The sequence below is a fragment of the Bufo bufo genome, chromosome 4, assembly GCF_905171765.1.
Source record: "Bufo bufo chromosome 4, aBufBuf1.1, whole genome shotgun sequence".
NCBI classification, from domain to species: domain Eukaryota; kingdom Metazoa; phylum Chordata; class Amphibia; order Anura; family Bufonidae; genus Bufo; species Bufo bufo.
In genome coordinates this window covers 200,264,860-200,285,299 of record NC_053392.1, presented here as the reverse complement: position 1 = coordinate 200,285,299, position 20,440 = coordinate 200,264,860, and the positions used below count along the sequence as shown (strand labels likewise).

The 20,440-nt window shown below is 40.8% G+C and overlaps 1 protein-coding gene across 8 annotated transcripts in view; it reads left to right on the top strand.

Annotated features, from left to right (window-relative positions):
* Positions 1-20,440, top strand: part of TNIK (TRAF2 and NCK interacting kinase) — a 335,955-nt gene that overhangs the window by 199,133 nt on the left and 116,382 nt on the right. For all 8 annotated transcript variants that reach the window (XM_040428231.1, XM_040428228.1, XM_040428235.1 and 5 more), the window contains exons 11-12: positions 184-250; positions 2,651-2,855. In XM_040428231.1, the coding sequence (XP_040284165.1) occupies positions 184-250; positions 2,651-2,855 (272 nt within the window). The remainder of the gene's footprint in view (positions 1-183; positions 251-2,650; positions 2,856-20,440) is intronic.

The following is a 20,440-nucleotide window of genomic DNA, read 5'->3' as shown; positions in this document are numbered from 1 at the left end:
ATCAAAACGTTTGTCATGTCACTATGAAATGGTTCACCTAGCTTAACCAAAGTCATCATAGATTTTACGCTTTTTACTTGTACATTTGTTGATTAGATTTTCTCTATAGCAGTTCTTACTAAATGTTTAGTGTATACTACTATACTGTAATATGATGGTTAACGGGAGACTTCATCTTTGCAGATGAAACAGAATATGAATATAGTGGAAGTGAAGAAGAGGAGGAAGATAATGATTCAGGGGAACCAAGGTAATTTGGTCTTTAAAAAATCTTATCTGCTCAAAGTAATTTCATTTGAAATGTTAAAACAGCTAATAACTGTAAGAATTTGATGGATATTTGGTATATCTAATACATTTATTTCAGGGTAGTCCCAGCCCATAAGACGCACCTAGGTTTTAGAGGAGGACAATAAGAAATAAATATTTTTCATTACACCTCAGGTCAGACCACCAATCAGACCCCCAATGTTAATCAGACCTCAGCTGACAGCCCCAATCAGACCCCCAATGTTAATAAGACCTCAGATCAGACCCCCAATCAGACCTCAGCTCAGACCCTAATGTAAATGACCTCCAATCAGACCTCAGATAAGAGCCCCATGCCTCCCATTAGCCCCCATATCATCCCCTATGCCTCTCATCACCCCATATCAACCCCCATGCCTCTCTGAAAGTTATAGTAGGGAGAGAGGCTGTCCTTCCATCGTCAGACTTCCACCATTGTCTCTAATTGCAGCATACATTGTTTTAAAGAGTTATGGGGTCATTTATCAAACTGGTGTAAAGTAGAACTGGCTTAGTTGCCCATAGCAACCAATCAGATTCTACCTTTCATTTTCCAAAGGAGCGGTCAAAAATAAAACGTGGAATCTGGTTGCTATGGGCAACTAAGACAGTTCTACTCTACACCAGTTTGATAAATTAGCCCATTAGTTTTATGCTAGCCTCTTTGTCACTTTGGTGAGAGCTTTGAACAAAGGGGGAGATTTATCAAAACTGGTGCAAACGAAAACTGACTTAGTTACCCATGGCAACCAAACAGATTCCACCTTTAATTTTTCAGAGATCCTTTGGAAAATGAAAGGATCAATCTGATTGGTTTCTTTGGGCATCTAAACCAGGCTTCCTTTGCATCAGTTTTGACATTTTGAAGTCTCTGTTAAATAGGTATTATAACACAATTCAGGATGACGTGCTTTCCATTGTTCTAGTCTATAGTGCCACATTCCCTACCTGTAAGTACATATTGTTCCACTGAAGTGCATGAGAAACACAGAATCGTGCCCATCTCCTCTGTGGTGACAGTCAACCACTTTGCAGGATCTATTGCCCAGCATGGAGCACACCTGTTGAGGAACGCAACCTCCCTTTGTCTCACCTGCCATTCTCCACCACTTCTTTTCAAAGATGAATGTTTAGTAAAGCTGCTTTTTGTGTCAGGGAAAGTAGAAAGCACTAAATGCCACTTTCAGAGCTAGAAACCAGCTGTAATAGCAGTAATACATGGCCTCCCAAGAGCATCGGTGTGGAATTGGCATCCAAAAAGTGAAGAACACTACAAGCTTGTAAATGAGTTTGCTGCTTTTTTTTATTTTTATTTAACTCAAAAGATTATATTGACCAGAGGTTGGACTACATAATACTCCTCTTAGCATTTTGAGGAGTATTTTCAGCCAATGAGGAGTACGAAAGTTGCAGTAATATGTAGACATACATATGGTTGCTATTTCTTCAGGGAATCTGTTACTAGTCTAGCCTCCTCCAACATACAGTCGTATATGGATGTATATGTGACGGTCAATGACTAGCAGCATGAATAATATTAAAATAATTGAGGAGTTTAGCTGTATTTTATTCATTCCTCGCCATGTCCTTACAACTATGGAAATGGAGATATAGATGTAGGTGGTATACGCAGTAGGGATGCTTGGACTTGCCTGACACTAGTCTGTTAGTGGATGTTTTGGGCAGCAGGCACCGCTGACGTTCACAGCGCACAGTGCGCTCATTAATTGAAGGTAAAGTCTTCTGTGTATTTATACGCATCAGACCTTTTTTAAAGAATGAGGCTTGTACAGGTGTTATTGCATTGTCTGATACTGACGCAGTATAGAGGATCGATAAATGGGTACGGCACATTTTACATGTAATAAATAGATTACAAGAAAATGAAAATCATGGAGGTTAGAAAAATGATTATTGTACACAGCCCTGTACTATAATGGATTTTCTATATATATAATTGTATGTACACGTTGAAGGATATGTACCCATTTACAACCATTGGTTGATTAAAAATTGCCTACCATTTCTAAATGGCCTATGCAGTTTTATGTGTTTCCATGGTAACAGACTAAAATCAAAACTCTATTGTAGTCAGACCTGCTTTTTTGAACCTTAAAAATTTGAATAAAAAAAGAATTTAAACAGACCTGCAGTCATATTCCTTCTATCTGTTCTCTACTATAGAATATCTGTTTTGTGGGATTTTCTTGGACTTTCTTGGTGTTTCTCATTGCAAAATGGCTCCTTAAGACTGCTCCTTAATGATTCCCATCCTTTCAATCCACATTAAAATACTTCCACGAAAAACATTTTTTTTTTGTCTTTTATTCTTTTTTGCTAACGGGTTGTTTCATTTTCTCAGCTCAATTTTAAATCTACCTGGGGAGTCCACCCTAAGACGGGATTTTTTGAGGCTGCAGTTGGCTAACAAGGAACGTTCAGAAGCCCTTAGACGTCAGCAACTGGAACAGCAGCAACGTGAGAATGAAGAACACAAAAGACAGCTTCTGGCAGAGAGGCAAAAACGCATTGAAGAGCAAAAAGAACAAAGGCGACGCTTAGAAGAGGTATGCGTTCTGTCTCTGAAAATGAATGTGCAGTTTACTGTGGCAAAGAGCACGTCTATTAAATGTTTAAAATCATTATCATTCTGATATTGTAATATTTTTAACTGGAAAATCTGTTTTATAAACCGTTGTGGCTACCACACCGGGGCTGTTAGCCTTGTGGTGACCCCCATGCCCGCATGTAAGGGGAAAAAGTTCAAAAATATATATTTTTGATTTCCTTGGGATTAAAGGGGTTTTCTGGGAAACTGGTGACCTGTCGTCAGGATAGGTCAATATCTGATCGGTGGGGATCCGACTTCCGGCCCCTCCACCGATCAGCTGTTTGAAGGAGGTTGCAGTAGTCACAAGCACAGTGCCGTACATTGTGTACTGGCTGTGCTTGGTATTGCAGCTCAGGCCCATTCGCATGAATGGGACAGAGCTGTGTCTAGGTCATATATCCAATGAACGTGGCATCACTGGTTTAGGAAGAGGCCGTAGTGCTCACTAGAGCGCTTCAGCCTCTTCAAACAGCAGATTGGGGGGCCGGGAGTCGAACCCCCAACGATCTTATATAGATTACCTATCTTGAGGGTAGATCATCAACATTGAATTCCTGAAAAACCGCTTTATGTAAATCAGCTTCTCAATTATGCGAGTTAGGTTACATGTAAATTATGTAACTTGCTATTTATTAAATATTTAACATATACGATAGATCTCAGATTAAAATAACTGGTTTAAGATATTTTTATACAGCAATATAAACCATTATTGTTATTAAAAAGCAGATTTGCCTGGTTTCTTGGTATGTAACTGTAGCTGTAGTCGAGGTGCCCAAAAGGTCCCTCTGCCCCATCTTTGATAGTTGGGTAGGTCCTAAACTAATGCTACACAAGTAGAAAGACTTACCATGTAAACCAAGTCTGGAAGAGTCTTCTGATAACCCTACAGGAGTTCTGATGTACCATTTTTATTCTTTGTGGAATATAAAAGAAAGCATAAGATATGACTAAATGGCTTAATAGTTTTTTTAAACTGGATACCAAGAATACTAAAGGGCTTAGACAAATCAGCCATAAAATTAAAACCACCTGCCTAATATTGTGTAGATACCCCTCATACCACCAAGAGAGCTATTTCCCATCAAGACATGGGGCTTCACAAGGTCTCTGAAGATGTCCTGTGTTATCTGGCGCCAACACATTAGCATCAGGTTCCGTAAGTTGTGTGACAACCTCCACGAATCAGACTTGTATTTCCAGCACATCCCATGGATGCTCGATCCGATTGAGATCTGGGGAATTTTGAAGGCCAAGTCAACACTTTGAACTCTGTTATGTTCCTCAAACTATTCCTGAACAATTTTTACAGCGTGGCAGGGTACATTATCCTGCTGAAAGAGGGCATTGTTGTTAGAGAATATTGCTGCCATGAAGGGATGTACTTGGTCTGCTGTGGTAGGTTTTAAGGGTCAAAGTAACACTATATAAATGGCAGGATCTCATGTTTCCCAGCAGTACATTACCCAGAACATCACACTGCCTCCACCAGCTAGCCTTCTTTCTATAGTATCCTAGTGCCGTGTCTTCCACAGGTAAGAAACGCACATTGACCCAACTGTCTACATGATGAAAAGAAAATGTAATCAGACCATGCCACCTTGTTCCTTTCTCCATGGTCCAGTTTTCATGCTCTCATGCCATTTTGTGATGGTGGACAGAGGGTCAGCATGGGCATCTTGACTGTTATGTGGCTATGCAGCCTCATACACAATAAGCTGTGATGCACTGTGCATTCTGACACCTTTCTGTCATAGCCAGCATTAACTTTTTCAGAAGTATTTGCTATAGTAGCTCTTCTGTGGGATTGGCATAGACAGACACACTTAAAAATCTGCTATTTTATAGATGCTATCACAATTTATCCCTTGCAAAATTGGTCAGATCCTCACCATTGGCTATTTTTCCTGCTCTAAACACATGATAGTCCAACAACTGTTCCCGTGTTGCCTAATATTAGCCACTTCACCTGTCGGATGCTTTAACTCCTTAAGGACCCGCGCCGTACATGTACGCCGCTGGTGGACGTGACTTTAGGACCAGAGCCGTACATGTACGGTGGGCTGATCGGGCGTGTGCAGGAGCTGCACCGGCCGATCAGCGGCACGGACTCCGCAGTCACTGACAGCCAGGCCCCTATTGCATACGCCAGAATCGGTGAAAACACTGATGCCAGCGTGTTAATCCCTTGTATGCCATGGTCAAAGCTGACCTCCGCTTCCCCATTGGGTCCCCGCGCTGCAGTGGCGGGGACCCCATGGCAGAGAAGGCAAGTCCAATGCCTTCCATAGGTATCGGGGCTTGCCTCCTATGGAAGCCTGTGAGATCCAGCTCTTAGGCTGGGTCTCACATGCAGGCTGTCAGCATAAAAGCTGACAGACAATGCATTACCATACAGGTTGTATTGTAATGTATTGCAGAGGGGCTCAGACCCCAGAAGTTGAAGTCCTAGTAAAAAAAAGTAAAAAAAATAAATAAAATGAAGTGTTTTCATACAAAAAAAAATTAAGTTTCAAGTAAAAATTATAATAATAATTTCCCAAAATAAAACACATAAAATTGTAAAAAATAGAAAGAAAAGCAAACCAAACATATTAGGTATTGCCGCGTCCTTAACGACCGGCTCTACAAAAATTTCACATGATCCACCCCCTCACCTGGACGCCGTAGAAAAAAAAAAAAAACTGTGCTAAAACAATAATTTTTTTGTCACCTTACATTACAAAAAGTGCGACACCAAGTGATCAAAAAGGTGTATGCCCCCCAAAATAGTACCAATCAAACCATCACCTCATCCCTCAAAAAATGAGCCCCTACATAAAACAATCGGGCAAAAAATAAAAAAACTATGGCTCTCAGAAAATTGAGACACTAAAACATGATTTTATTTGTTTAAAAAATGCTGTTATTGTGTAAAACTTAAATAAATAAAAAAGTATACATGTTAGGTATCGCCGTGTCCGTAAGAACCTGCTGTATGAAAATAACACATGAGCTAACCCCTTAGGTAAACACCATAAAAAAAAATAAAGTGTGCCTTTTTTTGTCACCTTACATCACACAAAGTGTAATACCAAGTGATCAAAAAGGCATATGCACCCTAAAATAGTACCAATCAAACGGTCATCTCATACCGAAAAAAATGAGCCCCTACATAAGACAGTCTTCCAAAAAATTAAAAAAACTATGGCTTTCAGGATATGCAGACACAAAAATTATTTTTTTTTTAAATGCTTTATGTAAAACTGAAACAAACATCCAAAAAAGTAGTCATAATTGGTATTGTATCGTCCGTAACAACCTGCTCTATAAAAATAGCACATGATCTAACCTGTCAGATGAACACTGTAAAAAAATAAAGTAAAAACAGTGCCAGAACAGCTATTTTTTGTTACCTTGCCTCACAAAAAGTGTAATATAGAGCAACCAAAAATCATATGTACCGTAAAATAGTACCAACAAAGCTGCCACCTTATCCCGTAGTTTCCAAAATGGGGTCACTTTTTTGGAGTTTCTACTCTAGGGGTGCATCAGGGGGTCTTCAAATGTGACATGGCAACTTAAAATTATCCCAGTAAAATCTGCCTTCCAAAAACCATATGGCGTTCATTTCCTTCTGGGCCCTGCCGTGTGCCCGTACAGCAGTTTACGACCACATATGGGGTGTTTCTGTAAGCTACAGTATCAGGGTAATAAATATTGAGTTTTGTTTGGCTGTTAACCCTTGCTTTGTTAGCGGAAAAAAATGGATTAAAATGGAAAATCTGCTAAAAAAGTGAAATTCTGAAATTTCATCTCCATTTTCCTTTAATTCTTGTGAAACACCTAAAGGGTTAACAAAGTTTGTAAAATCAGTTTTGAATAACTTGAGTGGTGTATTTTCTAAAATTGGGCCATTTATGGGTGGCTTCTATTATGTAAGCCCCACGAAGTGACTTCAGACCTGAACTGGTCCTTAAAAATTGGGTTTTGGAAATTTTCTTAAACTTTAAGATTTGCTTCTAAATTTCTAAGCCTTCTAACGTCCCAAAAAAAGAAAATGTCATTTACAAAATGATCCAAACATGAAGTAGACATATGGGAAATGTAAAGTAATAACTATTTTAGGAGGTATTATTATCTGTTTTGAAAGCAGAGAAATTGAAATTTGAAAAGCAAATCTTAATTTTTTTTTTGTACATTTGGTATATTTTATAACTAAAAATGGAATATTTTGACTCAAATTTACCACTGTCATGAAGTGCAATATGTGACGAGAAAACTTTCTCAGAATGGCTTGGATAAGTGAAAGCGTTTTAGGCTACTTTCACACTTGCGCAGAGTGAACCGGCAAGCAGTTCCGTCGCTATAACTGCCTGCCGGATGCGGCAAAACGTATAGGAACTGATGGCATTTGTAAGACTGATCAGGATCCTGATCAGTCTTAAAAATGCCTGATCAGTCAGAAAAATGCATTGAAATGCCGGATCCGTCTTTCTGGTGTCATCCGGCAAAACTGATCCGACATTTATTTATTTCACCTTTTTTTCGGTTTGCGCATGCGTTGCGTGAAAAACGCACAACATAGAGCATGCTGCGATTTTCACGCAACGCACAAGTGATGCGTGAAAATCACCGCTCATGTGCACAGCCCCATAGAAGTGAATGGGTCCGGATTTAGTGTGGGTGCATTCCGGTATTTTGAATACCAGATCTGGCACTAATACATTCCTATGGGGAAAAATGCTGGATCCGGCATTCAGGCAAATCTTCAGTTTTTTTCGCCGAAGATAAAACTGCAGCATGCTACGGTTTTATCTTTTGCCTGATCAGTCAAAATGACTGAACTGAAGACATCCTGATGCATCCTGAACGGCTTACTCTCCATTCAGAATGCATGGAGATATAACTGATCAGTTCTTTTCCGGTATAGAGCCCCTGTGACGGAACTCTATGCCGGAAAAGAAAAACGCTAGTGTGAAAGTACCCTAAAATATTAAGTTTAAATCCCCCCTTTCCCAATTTTACATATAAAATATATAAACAATAAATAAACATATTACATAGCGCTGTCCAAACTATTAAATTATTAAAAAATATCTCCTATGCGGTGAGCATTCGCCGTTTTTTAGTCACCTTGTCACCCCAAAAAATAGGATAGGACTGTTCTATTATTGGCCGAATGTTTCATAAAATGCGAAATGCATGTGGCTTTTTTTGGTGTTTTTATTTTTTTTTTGCGCGGTATTGAGTATTGCAATACTTTTTTATGGTCGAAAGCGAATCAAAATTTTGGTGTTAAAACAACCCTACGCCGATCTGATCGGCGTAGCGTTGTCACGATACCAAAATTTTGATTCGGTTTCGATTTGGCGATTAAAAATTTGATTTGGCTCCTAAATTTTTCAGTTCAGGAGCCAATGGCTACTAGGTATTTTTTTTAGTCTGGAACACTGCCTTAAAGTTTTTACCACATAAAGTGACACATGTCAGATTTGCAAAAAATGGCCTGGTCCTTAAGGTGAAAAATGGCAGGGTCCTGAAGGGGTTAATATTCTGGCTGATCGGTGTATATTTACTGTTGTTTTTTTATTATTATTAATATCGTGTTTTCATTTTTAGTTTTTCTGTGCCCTCTTGTTCTATACATCCTTGTGATTGACTTGTTATTGAAGTGATCCTGTTTTAGGTTACTTTCTGCAACTATAATGTACCACATGCTAAGACATAACTTATTTTTTTGGCATTTTGAAGTCCGCAGCTTAAAAGTAAAGCTTTTAGCGTGCTAAGCTTAGAAATAGTTTATATGTAAGTTGGTGAGCATAAAAAGCATCTAGCTCTGCTATTGTGATAAACCAGTAATTTAAGGCGCTGAAGCTGATCAGAAAGCAGCTCTACCCATGAATGAACTGTTCCCACTGTGCTTCACAAATTGCCATACAAAATATAGGTTGCAAAACTTCAGTAGTCCAAAGCACAAAAAAAAACCACTCACCTAAAAATAAAGTGGCTGACATAAAGAACTGCAGCATGCTGAAGTTAAAAATGTGCTTTCGGAAACAAAAGCTTGCCGATTGCATCTTTTTGTAGATGCTGAGTGATGAACAGACACCATTATGTGCTAGTATTTCTCAAAGCATTATCTGTCACTGCAGCATTGTGTACCTACTTTATGTCCCTCGACTGGCAAATGGCTTTGCTAAACACAGGAAGCAGTGGGGGTTGTAGTTGCTCAGCACATTCTTGACAAGATGTCCTTCCTGATAAGCACTCAGGCAAGAAGCGCTGCTGCCCATCAACAGGAAGTTGAGAGGATGATTACTTTACAAATTCAAGTGTTGTCAAGTACCATTTTAGGGTTGTGCATGTCTTCATGCAGACTTATATGTGCACAGGTGAATATGTATAGAATAAATGGTTCTGTGCCTATACATAGATAATATATCTATATATATATATATTAGATTACTCGTACATCAGTGCAAATGTACTTTATCCAGGACAGACTGGGAGCTTAAAGTAGCCCTAGAAAAAACGGCTAAAAGTGCCCACATGTTGTAGGTGACTCCACATTGAAAGAAGGTGGGGCAACAGAAATAGATGGGGCCAGCAATACCGTACTGCAGCACAAAATACCGCCCCTGCAGAACCAAGTATCACAGTGCAGCACAAAATACTTCTGTCCCTGCTGCAGTATTCAACTGTGTCACCGTCCTAAAGATGGCAATACAGTTGAATTCAGGAGAGGGACCTGTGGCCAGGAACATAAGTACCTGATGCTCCTAGCATTAATTAACTCTCAGAGCATCCGATCGTTATGTACCTGACCGCTGGCCGTGAAGAGGAGTCAAGCAGCCCACCAGGAAATTTCCCTGTATGATCTATGTCCAATCCGTTCCTGTACTTTATTATGGTGTAATCTTATTCTAGCAACCAGTGCATTGAAAAGTCAAATGTGAAAGCTTCTAGTGTGAGGTTAGATTGTAATTCCTGCTACTCTAGAAGATGAGACTTCCTTTCCAGTGGTGTTTGACATAGTTTTATCAAACACACTCTTGTATTATTGTGTGGTTGAAGCATCATATGCGAATGATACTGGAGCACTTTCAGTGATGAATTTTTCTCCGGTTTAGGCTACTTTCACACCAGCGTTTTTTCTGGATCTGTCATGGATCAGCAAAAACGCTTCTATTCTTATAATACAACTGCCTGCATTTGTTATGAACAGATCCGGTTGTATTATTTTTAACATAGCCAAGACAAGACGTCATGAACTCCATTGAAAGTCAGTGGGGGACGGATCCATTTTCTATTTTGTCGGGGATCCGTTTTCTATTGTGTCAGATAAAACGTATCCGTCCCTATTGACTTACATTGTGTGTCAGGACGTTATTCTGTCCGCGATGGGGACGCAACCAAACAGAATGGAATGCATTCTGGTGCATTCCCCTTTGTTCAGTTCAGTGTTGTCCCCATTGACAATGAATGGGGACAAAAGAGAAGCGTTTTCCTCGCTATTGAGATCTTATGATGGATCTTAATAGCGGAAAGGGAAAGAGCAAGTGTGAAAGTAGCCTTAAGTGATTCAAGCACCGAAGGAGAATTGGGTTATGGCCAGAAAGCTTCAAAAAGGAGGTGGCTACATGACATCAAGAAGTTGGCCGAATGGCTGCAACAGAAAAGGCATCATTAGAGGAAGGTGTCAGAGGAGGATAAGTATGCACGATGAAAGAAATGCTCCAGCACCAGAAGGACGTAATGAAAAAATTCCCGGTCTTTATTCAAATCACCAGCATATCGGTGCATACAGCGACAGTGACACAATGACCCACTTGTCCCCACGATCTACGCGTTTCGGACGATGTTGTCCTTAGTCATGATCTATGGCGTCTGGTGTGTGCCGGGCTGAAATAGGGCTCACCTCTGGAGTGTCCGCCCACAGGGAGGGACATTGAAATCCAGGGCAGGTAAAATAATCAGTCCGGATCACACAAGACACCTGTGCAAACATATTCACCTGTGACATACAAAGATTTTTGACACCCCACAATACTTTAGAAAAACTAATACAAAATATAAAATTGTGTCACTATTTCCTCATAAAAATTATTATTTAAATGGAAAGGAAGAATTCATGATATTATCACATCTTTTTCCAACCTGGCATAGTATGGGTAACATAATATTGTCCACTGGATGTATAAAAAAAAAGGGGGAGGGAAAAAGGAGAAGAGACGCATGCTAGAAAATAAATTCAGCAAACTAAAAAAAAAAATTTTCCATTTAAATAATAATTTTTATGAGGAAATAGTGACACAATTTTATATTTTGTATTAGTTTTTCTAAAGTATTGTGGGGTGTCAAAAATCTTTGTATGTCACAGGTGAATATGTTTGCACAGGTGTCTTGTGTGATCCGGACTGATTATTTTACCTGCCCTGGATTTCAATGTCCCTCCCTGTGGGCGGACACTCCAGAGGTGAGCCCTATTTCAGCCCGGCACACACCAGACGCCATAGATCATGACTAAGGACAACATCGTCCGAAACGCGTAGATCGTGGGGACAAGTGGGTCATTGTGTCACTGTCGCTGTATGCACCGATATGCTGGTGATTTGAATAAAGACCGGGAATTTTTTCATTACGTCCTTCTGGTGCTGGAGCATTTCTTTCATCGTGCATCTACTATTGGACTGGCTTGTGTCCGCCCCGTGCACCATCACACAGGATCGGAAGGTGAGCTGGCTGTAACCTCTTACTATATACGAGGATAAGTATGGCCTGCAGCCCTTTCATCAATAAAGTATAACAAGTATTCTCAAGTTCCGGCTCGTAAAATAGAGAACATGCCTGAAAAATAGCAGAAGAGTGATACTGTAGACCAGGATAAGCATAGTGGACAAAAAAAAAGAATCAAAGCCAAGTAGCATAAAAAGCTTTTAATATAATCAGATGCCTAATGTATCAACCACACCAATACTACAGCCAATATTGGTCGATATTAGAGCCAGCTACCGAACATGAGAATGATAAAGTTGTTAAACCCACTGACCTCCTCTTGGACATCATAAAAGTATGTTTAGGTTCCCAGAATTAAGGTTTACTGAAACACCTAGTTCCTCATCACAACCATCCCCAACCAACATGCAGGCTGCTGTAGTTCATTTCACTTTGAGTACATTGCATATTAAAATATGATTAGTGGACAGGTCTTTTCTTGGAACAAGTTAGAGCTTCTATCTTCAGCTAATAAATAGTTTCATCTTAAGCAACTTGCTTCTTTCCAGAGATTATTATAAAATATAATGCATGAATGCAGTGGTCTCAACTGTGGATCTCCAGCTATTGTAAAACTTCAAGCATTCCTTGTCAGAGCATGCTGGAAGTTTTCTAAAAGCTTAAGGCCTCTTTCACACGGGCGAGATTTCCGCACGGGTGCAATGCGTGAGGTGAACGCACCCGCACTGAATCCAGACCCATTCATTTATATGGGGCTGTGAACATGAGCGGTGATTTTCATGCATCACTTGTGTGTTGCGTGAAAATCGCAGCATGCTCTATTTTGTGTGTTTTTTACGTAACGCAGGCCCCATAGAAGTGAATGGGGCTGTGTGAAAATCGCAAGCATCTGCAAGCAAGTGCGGATGCGGTGCGATTTTCACGCATGGTTGCTAGGAGAAGATCGGGATGGGGACACGATCATTATTATTTTCCCTTATAACATGGTTATAAGGGAAAATAATAGCATTCTTAATACAGAATGATTAGTAAAATAGGGCTGGAGGGGTTAAAAAAAAATAAAAAAATTTAACTCACCTTAATCCACTTGTTCGCGCAGCCCGGCTTCTCTTCTTTCTTCTTCTTTGCTGTGAAGGAGGAAAAGGACCTGTGGTTACGTCAATGCGCTCATCACATGGTCCGTCACATGATCCATTACCATGGTGATGGATCATGTGATGGACCATGTGATGAGCACAGTGATGTCACCAAAGGTCCTTTACCCAGGTCCTGAAGAAAGAAGAGAAGCCAGGCTGCGCGAACAAGTGTATTAAGAATGCTATTATTTTCCCTTATAACCATGTCATAAGGGAAAATAATACAATCTACACAACACCTAACCCAAACCCGAACTTCTGTGAAGAAGTCTGGGTTCGGGTCTGGGTACCAAACATGCCGATTTTTCTCACGCGCGTGCAAAACGCATTAAAATGTTTTGCACTCGCGCAAAAAAATCGCAAATTTTCCCACGACGCACCCGCATCTTATAGGGCCTAAATCCATGACGCCCGTGTGAAAGAGGCCTAAGAACCACAGGTTGAAGAACACATTAATGACTGCCTTATTTGTCATCCAAAAAATTTGGTAGTCCTTACAAATTAGATTTTCAGCTTCAGACTAAAACATTTTCCCTTTCACTTTTCTCCCTCTTACCACAGAGCTGCAGTCATGTAAAAATACTAAAGCTAAAAATTGCTGTATTGAAATTAGCTCTTAAAAACCAATACTAGTATAATATATAATATAAAGCAGTGTACATCTTGACAGAACTAACATTTGACATTCTACGCTTTTCACCCTTCTTGATTCTGGCATAATGTGTGTGGACAAAATGTCACCATGGCTGGTATCAGATGGCTGCCGTGGTCATGTGACTTAACTTACCAGAAACACTGGAGGTGGAGGTAGGGGGGGGGGGGGGGTGATGGCCACAGTAACAGACAGTTATGCAGTTTTTATCATGCAAAACTGCTGACATCAGTAGCTAGAGACTGGGAAGAGCAGGACAAACATAACTTTGATGTTGATTTATTACCAGGAGAATTAATAATATGAACTTTTATTTTGCCGGGTTCTGCTCCCGCAAGTGTCCAGGAGAAAGACCTTTACTGTAAAGCGCTGTCTGCATTGAGCTGCTTCACAGACCCTCCCCTCTTGTGAGTGACCGCTGTACCATCCACCCAAGAGACCACTACAGTCAACACTCAGAGCAGAGAGCAAACGGTGAAGGAGCTCAGAGCAGAGGGCACGACACAGTGAAGCTCCTCCAGGGCACTTGCAGGAGCAGTGCCTGGCAAAATTGAAGTTCACTTGCTCTCTACTCCTGATAATGTCAACTCTGCAAAAGCTGTGTTTATACAGCTCTTCCTAGCCCCTACCAGTTTGCATGGTCAGAAGTGCTGACTCTCCCTTTAAATGACTGCAAAAAATAATAAAGATCTCGACTAACAAGTTGTAGAATAACTCCCTGTAAATCTTACCTTAAGAATCTTGTAAACAGTGAAAGAGAAGTCAGCCAACTGACAGAACATTATGTGAGGAAGGAAACTCAAACCACATAGGTTGTCAAACAACTATGTGAATAACGGGAAGCCATATTTTGTGCACATTTGGACCAGTGCTTAAAGGGGTTATTTAACCCTTTAAAATTGATGGCCTTCATTTGAATGGGACAGTCCTTAAATACTTTGCACCATTGCTAATAAAAATGCAGCATTTGCAAAAATGAACCAGGCTGATAACTGATAACATTGAAGAAGCTGCAGCACTTACACAAAAGCCACGCCTTTTCAAACAGTTCATCGGCAGGGTGCTGGGAGTGAGACCCTTGCCGATCTGACTTAGGCTGCACAACCAATTTAAGTAAAACTTCATAAAAAAGATTTATTATTCAGGCACAGTAGTAGTGCATATTATATAAAACTTTGGTATAAAGTGATCATGCTGAAACTCTGTGTAACCAGTGGCCTATAATTTCCTTGGCAGATTTAAAAACGTATTAAGGTTTTGGATGTACGAGGACCTTGGGGAGAAATTGGGGCAATTGTTATTAAGTGCAGTAAAGTTACTCTCTGGTACAAGAGTAAACTAGACTTGCGCAATGGTTCACGATTTCCCAGGTCATTTAATCTGTACTTGCTGTGGTGCTTTTCACAGACTTGCATTGCAGTCTAGGACTTGTTTTCACCTTTCCTGATAGAAGTGGAAGGGGGAATGTGCTCTGCAGAGTACTGCTGCTCCTTCACTAGAGCTTTCATTAGGGTCTCAGCACCCAGACCATCACTGGTATCTGTCACGTGTCAGGAGTACATGTTCAAGAGACAAAAAACCGTCTGTCCAGCTTGTCTATGTGCAGTAGAGTGGAATGTCAGACATCCATGAAGCTGTTTTAGATTGGGGAGGGCCTCGCCTTAGTTTTGTTGAGAGAAATGCACTCACCACACCGTTTTCGGACTCTTTCACATCTGTCAAAATGACCTCCAGAGGACTAATGGTCTGCATGTTTCTGTCCAAACTATCAAACACAGACTCCATGAGGGTTTCACATCCTGTAGAAGGACCTGTGCTCACAGCCCAGGACCATACAGCTCAATTGGCATTCGCCAGAGAACACCAGAATTGGAAAGTCTGCCAATGGCACCTCATGATCAGTGGGAACCTGCTCTCATCTATGAAAAGAATGAGGTGCCATTGGCGGACTTGCCAATTCTGGTGTTCTCTGGCGAATGCCAATTGAGCTGTATGGTACTGGGCTATGAGCACAGGTTCTTCTACAGGATGTGAAACCCTCATGGAGTCTGTGTTTGATAGTTTGGACAGAAACATGCAGACCATTAGTCCTCTGGAGGTCATTTTGTAAGGCTGTGGCAGTGTTCTTCCTGTTCCTCCTCACACATAGGATCAGATCCCAGTCCTGATGCTGGGGTGATGCCCTCCTATAGCCCTGTCCCTTGTATAAAGGCCCATGTCCTGGTATCATCTTCATGCTCTTAAGACTGTGCTGGAAAACGCAGCAAACTTTGCAATGTGTGTCATTCTGGAGGAGCAGAACTACCCGTGCAACCTGATAGGGCTGCAAATACTGCTTCGTGTCACTGGTACTGACAGGGACACTAGCAAAATGCAAGACCTCGGAAGAATCAGTCAGGAAGGATAAGGAGAGAGTAATGGTCTCTGGCTACCACCTGCAGAACCATTCCTTTTTGTGGCTTGTCTTGCTATAGCTCTCCTGTGCACCTGTTGTCACTTTTTATTTGCACCAAAGCGGGTGAAATTGATTTAGAGTGCTGACACACGTTCAGGCTTTTTGATGCAGTTTTTACAGCCAAAATCAGGTGTGGATCATACGAGGAGAGAAATTATTAAGGGCAGATACAACTTCTCCACTTTTTTTTTAATCCACTCCTGGTTATGGCTTCAAAAACTGCAGCAAAAAACGCCTGAACATTTGTTAGCACCCTTGGGCTGCGGCCGCACAGTCAGGTTTCCTGATGCAGTTTTGGAAGCCAAAACTAGAAGTGATTTTTTAAAAATCAGGAAAAGTCAAATCTCTTCTTTATATATATATATATTTTTTTTATGATCCATTCCTGATTTTAGCTTCTGCAACTGCATCTAGAAAACTACCATATGGCTGTACCTGTCCTAACTGGACAGATTGTTATCTCTGAAGTTTAGTTGACTGTAATTTATACTTTGATGCTTTTTTAGCAGTGTACATGCATTGCTTGGATTTTTATATGTTTTTTTTGTGATTTGCAAGTAGATGTGGCTATTTCTTGCACTACTTTCTGGCTGTGTTTCATTTCTTGGTACATAAAGTGGAGCTCAATCTCTGGCACTCCAGCCGTTGTGAAACTACAACTCCCAGCGTGCTCCATTCACTGCTATGGGACTAGCCAAGCAAGTGTGCATAATGGCAGTTGTAGTTTCACAAAAGCTGAAGTGCTCAAGGTTGAGGACCCCTAATATAATGCATATCCAAATAGGTTATGATTAGGAGTTGGAGAACAGGACAGTGGTGGGGAAATCAAGTTCTCTGCTGCTGCCCTCCAAGCATTACTATAGTTTTTCCTCAATGTAATTTTAAAAGGGATGTGTGGTTTATAAAACCCATTTTAAACATCCTGTTATGTAGGTATTAGAAGGGACAGAAGCAACTTCAGAGCAGCACTTATTCTAGAGCACCTGACATGTCAGTTTATCACGCAGAACGGCGCACAGCCTCATACTGCAGAGAAATGAACATTGTCTGCTTGGTTCATCGACAGGTTATCACTGATCTCTGGGGGTCCTAGCAATAGGACACCCTATAATCAGCTTTTTGTTAAGGGACCCTTCTAACAACCTTTTTACTAACAAACTCTTTAAAAGGTTAATCAAATGCTATAATATGCTTTTTTATTGTTAGCCAATAGGTATGACTGCTATAATATAATATGTAATACTTTTGTCATTTTTTTTAAAACACAAAAGTATTTAAGATCAAGTCGATTTTTCTGGCTGACACAGTACCATGCTATTTGCTATGATATCCAGCATCACGGTAATAGGGCTCATGCACACGACCGTGCCACGGTCTGCAATACACAGGGTCTGACCTTGTGCTCACCGTCTTGCGGACGTGGACCCATTCACTTGAATGGAGTCCGCGATACACATCCGACGGTCCGCACTTCAAAAAATAGTGCATGCACTACTTTTTTGCACTGTGTGAGGCACAGACAGAAAACCCACAGATGCACTCCGTAGTGCTTCCGTGGGCTTCTAGTCTGTGCCTCAGTTCAACTCCGCACCGTATCACCGGGATTGCGGATCCATTCAAGTGAATGGTTCCACATCCGTGATATGGTGCGGACACGCTGTTTGCGGGCCGCAATACGGGTCCGACCAGCACACATTCATGTGCATGAACCCTTATTCTGGGCATTTGAATGAATTTTGGCTTGTGATGGGGTTAGATACAGTCAGCCCAGCAGACAGTATCACACATGATAGGATTAGATACATGAAACAGCAGACAGTATCACACATAATAGGCTAAGATAAATGGTACAACAAGCAGTATCATGCATGATAGGATTAGATCCACAGCACAGAAGACTGTATCACACATGATAGAATTAGATACATGGCACAGCAGACCATATATGACACATGATAGGATTAGATAGATGGTACAGCAGGCAGTATCATATATGATATGATTATATACACAGCTCAGCAGACAGTATCACATATGATAGAATTAGATACATGGTGCAGCAGACAGCATCACATATGATAGGATTAGATATGGCAGTTTAGCAGACAATATCACACATAGTATCAGATACAAGGCTAAGTGACCCAGTGTACAGGTCATAGCTAGTAAGACAATGCGCCACCTGCTGTCTGAACAGCAGTACTGTAGGCACGTGTAGTTGTAAACAAGCTTTATCTCAGGATATTCTGTTGGAATTATTTAGGTATTGCATATTGTGTTACACATATCTAGTCATATTGAGATAAATGAGCAGTTAAAGGGGTATTCTGGTAGGTAAAGGTTATTCCCTATCCACAGTAGAGCGCTCGGCTATCTCCGGAACGCCGGTCATTTCAGAGGAGCAGCAGGGTGTACGGGGCCCCCATTCTCACGATCTGATAGTAATCCCCTATCCTGTCGATAGGAGATATCTTTTACCTACCAGATTACCCTCCATGTGGACACATCTGTATGTTCATATTTGTGGTGAGGTGTTCACAGCTTCCACACCTAGTAGTACATTTCACTGACCTCCTTTCTGCTCGCTGGTTCTCAGTAATGGCCCTGTATGTATGGCCTTTTCCCATTCTCCTGTGATAGATGTTTTATATTAAAGGGGTTTTACAGAAGTACAATATGGATGACCCATCCTCAGGATAGGTCAGCGATATCAGATCGGTGGGGCCTATTTGCAGCTCAGTCTTATTCAAGTAAATGTGCCTGGACTACAGTACCAAGCACAGCCACTATACAATGTATGGCGCTGTGCTTGGTAAGCTGTGAGGAGGCCACAGCACTCACTCGAGCGCCACTGCTGGTGGTAGGTTATCAGTGTTGTACTCCTGGAAACCCCCTTTAAGTTTATATCTGTTTAGACATTACGTACAGTTTATATAGTGAAATTCAGGATGAACTGGAGAAAATAATTTACTTGTAAGTGTTACTTAATTAGAAGGTTAATTTACTTAGCGCCTCGAATTGGAATAAGGTTTCTTTATCGTGACTGCCAGTAAAGTGCTAGTTTACATCGTTTCTTACTTCTCCTAGCATAGATTTCATATATGGTGCTCACTTGATGAGTTCTACTAATTAAAGGTTGATTTGGGGAATGGCTTTCTAGCATGTGACATGAATCATAAAGCACACCACATGCAGTCACTTGTCCTTATTTTTACACAGCACTGCCCTCCTGTGGTGGTTCACCACACTGCACCCATGTTGTGTAATGCACCATCTCACACATCGGGTATTAGAGCTCCCTCTCCCACTCATTCATGGGGATGCTTTGAAGTAAATACTTTTTTTGTTCTGATTGTTTATACCTAAATGAGCTATTAAAATTCAATCATGCCTTTGTGGCTATATTCAGATCTTACAGTATGGGTCATTAGTCTTTTATGTTTATGCGTAGAAATAATCGTTGTAATTATCACTAGCATCTATGGGTTGATTATATATATATATATATACAGTGGATATAAAAAGTCTACACACCCCTGTTAAAATGTCAGGTTTCTGTGATGTAAAAAAATTAGCCAAAGTTTTGGAATGGCCCAGCCAGAGCCCAGACCTGAATCAGATTGAAAATCTGTGGGATGATCTGAAGAGGGCTGTGCACAGGAGATGCCCTCGCAATCTGACAGATTTGGAATGTTTTTGCAAAGAAGAGTGGGCAAATCTTGCCAAGTCAAAATGTGCCATGCTAATAGACTCATACCCAAAAAGACTGAGTGCTGTAATAAAATCAAAAGGTGCTTCAACAAAGTATTAGTTTAAGGGTGTGCACACTTATACAACCATATTATTTTAGGTTTATATTTTTTCTTCCCTCTACCTAAAAGATTTCAGTTTGTTTTTCAATTGAGTGGTACAGTTTATAGGTCACATTAAAGGTGGAAAAAGTTCTGAAATGATTTATCTTTGTCTCATTTTTTTACATCACAGAAACCTGACATTTTAACAGGGGTGTGTAGACTTTTTATATCCACTGTGTGTATATATATATACACCATTGTAGAGTTGTTGCTGTCAGGAATCATGGTGTATCTGTCGCCTGTCAGTGTCGCTAGGGGATCAATTTCCATGGATGTGGTATTGGGTTCTGCTGGGGCAGTATATTGTACTGCACTGTGGTATTTGGTTCTGCTGGGGCAGTATATTGTACTGCACTGTGGTATTGGGTTCTGCCAGGGCAGTATATTGTGTCGCACTTTGGTATTTGGTTCTGCTGGGGCAGTATATTGTACTACACTGTGGTATTTGGTTCTGCTGGGGCAGTATATTGTACTGCACTGTGGTATTGGGTTCTGCCAGGGCAGTATATTGTGTCGCACTTTGGTATTTGGTTTTGCTGGGGCAGTATATTGTACTGCACTGTGGTATTGGGTTCTGCAGGGGCAGTATATTGTACTGCACTGTGGTATTGGGTTCTGCAGGGGCAGTATATTGTACTGCACTGTGGTATTGGGTTCTGCCGGGGCAGTATATTGTACTGCACTGTGGTATTTGGTTCTGCTGGGGCAGTATATTGTGTTGCACTT